The 6,030-nt window shown below is 40.6% G+C and overlaps 1 protein-coding gene across 2 annotated transcripts; it reads left to right on the top strand.

The window, feature by feature from the left end:
* Positions 1 to 2,307: 2,307 nt before the first annotated feature.
* On the top strand, positions 2,308 to 5,060 carry elgi (E3 ubiquitin-protein ligase NRDP1 elgi). Of its 2 annotated transcripts, none has more exons than XM_018447096.1 (3): positions 2,308 to 2,478; positions 3,286 to 3,873; positions 3,959 to 5,060. In XM_018447096.1, the coding sequence occupies exons 1-3, from the start codon at positions 2,389 to 2,391 to the stop codon at positions 4,226 to 4,228; spliced, it is 948 nt and encodes a 315-aa protein (XP_018302598.1). In that variant the 5' UTR covers positions 2,308 to 2,388; the 3' UTR covers positions 4,229 to 5,060. The 2 variants fall into 2 exon arrangements, with proteins under 2 accessions (XP_018302598.1, XP_018302597.1); XM_018447095.1 differs by having other exon boundaries at positions 3,268 to 3,873.
* The last annotated feature ends 970 nt before the right edge of the window (positions 5,061 to 6,030 follow it).

The raw sequence follows: 6,030 nt of genomic DNA, 5'->3' as shown, positions 1-6,030 counted from the left end.
ACACCGTGCATTTAGGCCGCGGCCTATACAATAGATGTCCTTGTTTATCCTGTATATTAAACAAAGACTATCGTATAGGTCGCGGACCAAGCGCACGGTGTAAACGTAGCCATAGGATCTTAATAATCCATATTATCTTCAAAACTAATTCCCCTTGAAAGCACACAGTATAGTATACATAAATTTCAACACTTCTGCCTAAAAAAGGAACATAAAGAAAATTGTAAATAAAGAACAGTAAGAATAAATTTATGGATTATATTTCTGTAACATTTTGTGTAACATTGCAATTCACTTCATCAGGGCTCGAGAGAAGCGTATATACTCAAATATCAGCTTCTCACCTATTAATTCATCATACAGCTGCTGGCGAAAGTCTTTCATAAAAGTTCTCGTTCGTCTCGATAAATATTCATTCCAGTAAGATCCAGTTATCTAAATCAAATCCAAGCGAATCGTACTTTTCCAACAAGCGAACAGAAGCAAGACACATTGTTTTCCCTTCTCGAAGAGAATTGAAGAGAATCGAGTTAGTCGGATTACGTCGAGAGAATAAATTAACGGTTGCGATGCACGAAAGTTTAAGCCTGGTCACAGCTGGTCACAGCTCGGTAAATGCAATACGCATAAAGTTACGCTGAAAATAGGTGTCAAGGCATCCGCGACGTACTTCCGGTGTACTCGATTTTCAAAGGTGCGTGCCGCGCACCTGCGCACCGAATCGCCGCATTGATTGCGAACTTCACGTGCATTCGACTCCAACCGATTACGAATCGTCTACGAGGGTCGTCTGAAAAGTTTTGAGCCTAACATAGAAACAAGTGATTTTTCGGTCAAATTCAATTTTATTTTTCCACATAGTCTCCTTTTAAGTCGATACATTTTTTCCAGCGATGCTCCCACCCCTTTAATCCATTCAAATAATACTGAGCGTCTTGCTTTGCAAAATAGACGTCTACGGATGCGGTGACCTCGTTCGATGAAAATTTCTGTCCTCCGAGCCAAACTTTGAGCCTAGGAAACAGAAAAAAGTCGCTGGGGGCCAGATCTGGTGAATACGGTGGATGGTCAATTAATTCGAACCGCAATTCGTGAATTTTTATCATGGCGACTGCTGATATTCGATTTTTTCCATTTTTACAAAAACATTGACATTGACTGGCACAAATGACTGGCAAACAACAACTAAGCGCCGGAAGTAGCTACAATTTTCGCAGGTATCTTTCAAAGTGTGTACGATTATAGTACCAAAATTGTTTTGACGAGTAATGCCATCTTCATGTTGAGGCTCAAAACTTTTCAGACGACCTATGTGTAATCTTTCCATTTTGATTTTTTCCTCGATTAAATGAACATCTCCGAAACATCTCATCGTAGATCTTCCGGCCAATCTTAAGATAATTTTTATTTAACTTTTGACTTCGGCCACATCGCGGTCGAGAACCACTTCGGGTCCTCTTCCCTCCTACTCCCTCTGTCGATTTATTTAGCGAAAGTTCTGCTCAGTTCTGCTCATAATAAAATGACAAAGAGAACGTTTCTCGGTCGTTCCTCTAGCAACGGAGCGGGCGGTTAATTTTGACCTATATGCGTTTTGGAAGCCGAACCGTTTAACGCGAGAACGGGACGGACTCGCGGATGTAACGGTAAAATCGTCCAGCAGTAGCGAGAGTCTGGGTCTCTCGGGACGAGGGAGTCTTCTCTCGCAGACTCACAGTGCTGTCCTCGCTTCTTGCGTTCATTGACGTCTATGGACTTCTCGCGGAACTCCCGGTTAACAATTTCACGCGCAGTAATTCGAGCATGCCCCTCTACTCGCGTCGCGCGGAAAAGCGTGCGCTCTTTCGCAACGAGCGTTCACGTGGATTCGAAAATCAATCGTGGCCGATATTAAAATTCTTCGCCGTCCGTCATTTCTCACGCGTGTATTTATATTTCAAGGAATAAAACCGATCACCGAGTAATTATAAATATATTTGCAAACTGTGATAATAAATTATGAAATATTGCATGTATTCATAAATTAGTTTAAAGACAAATGTATTTACAAAATCAGTTAATAAGAAATATACATATTTTAATATATATTTGCAGAATTGTTTTGAAATTGCGTGCGAAATTTGAAGAGGTCGATTTGCGAGGGAAAACTCGAGGAGCGCGAGATCGAATCCTGAGTCATTAGGGCCACTTCGGAAAATCCCTCGTGTCTCCGCATCTAAATCCGTTCCTGACAGTCACGATACTCGTGAGAGAGTCGCAAGACTTGCGAATCGTGCGAGGAATAGCGACTAGCGAGGAGGACGACGGAGGCGGCAGGACGGCAGGAGGAGCCGGAGGAGGTAGTGGGAGGTAGAAGGAGGTGATACACGTATTCGCGTCTCGCGAGCGATGGGGTTCGATGTGAACCGCTTCCAAGGCGACGTGGACGAGGAGCTCGTCTGTCCGATATGCTCTGGCGTGCTCGAAGATCCTGTCCAGGTAGGACGTGTATTTGATCCGAGGAAACATCTCCGCGATCCACTCTGCATCTCACCTAACCTCCATTATTTGCTCTGCGCGTTTTTGTACGAAGAGCTTCGTGGAATCCGAAAAAGGAGAGGAATATTTAAATTTTCCAAGAGACAAGATCGAGGAGAAGCCCGGATTTTCGCGAGTTTTAATCCGAGAACTCCTCACCTCGACTCGTCTCGACGCAAGCGAGAGGTCGATGAAGCTACGTACAAGATTTTGACTTGACAAAAATGACGCACCGAGAGAATAAGAAAGAACTTTCGAACGCATAATTATCTCACGCGTCACCAGCGTTGCTTTATTTTCCGAGGCTTCCCGTTGTTCTTGTCCACGCTACGTTGCTTGCCCCGAAATAAAGGCGAACAAAGTTACATACTGCGAATATAGGTTAGCTTGACTTATCGCTTTTAATCTAGACGCTATATGGTTAGATGAAGAGAAGCATGTATCTTCTAGAAAAATACTACTTGTTCTTCTAAATTAAGCCTGCCTTTACATGTTTACGTATAAAATATATAAGCTATCGCCTTCTATACTTTCAATATTTTCCTCTATCTTCATTTAACCCTATCCATATATAAATAGTTCCTTAACATTCTAACTTTAACTATTTGTTTACATTGTTTTTGTGCTTAAAATATTTTATTATTTCATTCTTCAGAGAATATTGACTTGTTTTTTTTTTTTTCCAAAAGTAGCATGTACTTATATTTTGCCGCTTTATAAAGTTGTGGTAGTTTATAAAAAAACTGGCAGGTGAGTAATGTGTTACAGGCACCAGTGTGTGAACATGCCTTTTGTCGCACCTGTATCAACGAATGGATAAATCGCCAGCCGACGTGTCCCCTGGACCGTACACCCATCACATCCACGCAGCTTAGAGCAGTTCCCAGAATCTTGAGAAACCTGTTGGCCCGCTTGTGTATCAAATGCGACAACATTATGTACGGTTGTACCATGGTTGTCAAGTTAGATTGCCTGGCGATGCATCTCGAGCAGTGCGAATACAATCCGAAGAGACCGATGCAGTGCGAGCAGGGTTGCAGCTTGATCATTCCCAAGAACGAGCTCAAGGATCACAACTGCGTGCGCGAGCTCCGTAATCTGATACAGTCGCAGCAGCAAAAACTAAGCGATATGAAGCGTGAACTCGATGAACAGCAGCTGCAAATCAATGAACATAAACGCGAGATTCATCTGTTGAAAGACTTTATGCGCGCGCTTAGAGTATCAAATCCGGCGATGCGTGCGATCGCTGATCAGATGGAACGGGACGACGTCGTTAGATGGTCGGCATCTCTGCCACGCGCTAGGGTTACCAGATGGGGCGGTATGATCTCCACGCCTGACGAATTGCTGCAGGTACGAATTATTTATTTAAGTACCGAGATTGATAAATTATTTTTGTGAGTCACTTATCCTGAAATTATCTTTTTAATATTTGCAGACAATGATCAAGAGAACTCTGTCAGAGTACAATTGTCCACCTCATGTGATCGACGAGCTGATGGAAAACTGCCACGAGAGGAAATGGCCACCAGGTCTTAATTCACTGGAGACTAGACAGAACTCTCGACGACAATACGACAACTACGTGTGCAAAAGAGTGCCTGGCAAACAAGCGGTGCTGGTCCTCCACTGTGATAATATGCACATGCCGGAGGATATGATGGTCGAGCCTGGGTTAGTGATGATTTTTGCACATGGTATCGAGTAGAATCGTTGGACAGTGTATATGAATACGATTAATTAAACACCATCACGGACCCAGAAACACTGATATCACGTCGCATACGCGGAGAGAGCGAATTTCCTCGACCATAATTTGCGAACTGATGTGAGTTATTCTGAAACTTCGTTAGGATTAATTTGGGAACTATCATCTGATCGCCAAGTTTTACTCGGAGAATTCCTTCGCTAGGATATTCAGGCGTTTACGGTTGAAAACCTAATATTGCAAGATTGTCCTTGATGCGAATTCATTCCGAAGATAAATCGAAGCCGTCGAACATACGCAAACGATGATACACATGTCGCCCTTTGTGATACGCGATTCTAGAGGCGCGATTGTCATCTACATGGTCGATTGGGATTGTAATTGTAATCGATACGGCAATATAATACTGGTAAACAAATTTCTCGCCGCGATGTTCTATTTGCCGTTATCGGTTACTTCGATCAAACTCCCACAGGAAAACTCAATCGAGTATCTGGATCGTTGCACTGTGATATACCACTTCGGTGAGAAACCTCCTGAAATCGCGTGATAAATGACCGACCATCGTCTCTCCTTCTTGGCCGGTCGATTGATCGAATTGTACATTTTTTCATCGGCGGTTCGTTTATCGTTCATTTCAGGGTCATTTACGGATACTTGATCTGTGAATGTTTTACTATAATACTTTAGAGAGAGAGAGAGAGAGAGAGAGAGAGAGAGAGAGAGAGAGAGAGAGAGAGAAGAGCGTAAGCGATGATTGGAGAAAATTAAGCACAAACGAGAAATCTTGGGATGCAGATTTACCGCAGTGTGATCTTTTTTTAAACATTTGACGCGCATTGATTTCCGATGATTTTTTTTCTGCAATTTTTTTCTTGTGTATACTTCCCTAAACTTTTTTCCTTTTCTTCTTGGAAATTTACTCCATGCATTGTAAATGCAGTAATTATTATCATCTGTCTCTGCATAAGAATGCATTTCCTAAAAATTGTTACTAATTATTCTTTGTTGAATATGCCACAGATAGTGTGGTTGCTCTGAGTTGATGACACGTTTTGTTTCCTCGTCGTATCACTGTATTAAGATGTTCTATCGTTTTGTTTTTAAAAGAAAGATTAAATTCAAAAACTATCAAAATATTATTTGATAGCAAGAGATCATCCTACATAAATTGTAATTTATGTGACAGTGATAATTATTACTGTAACAATTAGTTAGCTCTGTTAGCTTGTATCGCAATATTGATCTATCATGATTTGCGAATCGCGTAATGTTAAATGCTTTTTTATGTAGCTTCTTATTTTGCAATATACTGATTTAGGACTGACAGATTATTAAAAATTGTTTTTCGACGGTAATATCGATCTTACCATATTTTTTATATTATGATATAAATAAAACAATATCATGTAATGAGGTAGATACAAAGATAAAGATATTAGAATTTACTTTCTCGAAAAAACTTCTAGTTTGTCTTGCGTTACTTCTATAATAATACTTCCGATAAGTCTTCGAAAAAAAGTTAGATAAAAATATGTAAATTATCGCCAAAAAGCGAGAATTGCATGAACTCCTTTTTGTACCACTTTTTGTACCTTCTGATAAAAATTATGTCATCTGATAAACATCGTGAGTTTGAAGTATACATAATTCTATGTCTAGAGATTATAGTAAGATAATTCGATGAACAGGCTGATTTTATATATATATATATATGTATGTGTGTGTGTGTGTATGTGTGTGTGTGTGTGTGCGCACACACATATACATATATATACATATACATATATAGTACACATAAC

The sequence above is a fragment of the Mycetomoellerius zeteki genome, unplaced genomic scaffold, assembly GCF_001594055.1.
Source record: "Mycetomoellerius zeteki isolate Tzet28-1 unplaced genomic scaffold, Tzet1.0 scaffold198, whole genome shotgun sequence".
Lineage (NCBI taxonomy): Eukaryota > Metazoa > Arthropoda > Insecta > Hymenoptera > Formicidae > Mycetomoellerius > Mycetomoellerius zeteki.
This window is presented reverse-complemented; position numbering and strand designations above follow the sequence as displayed.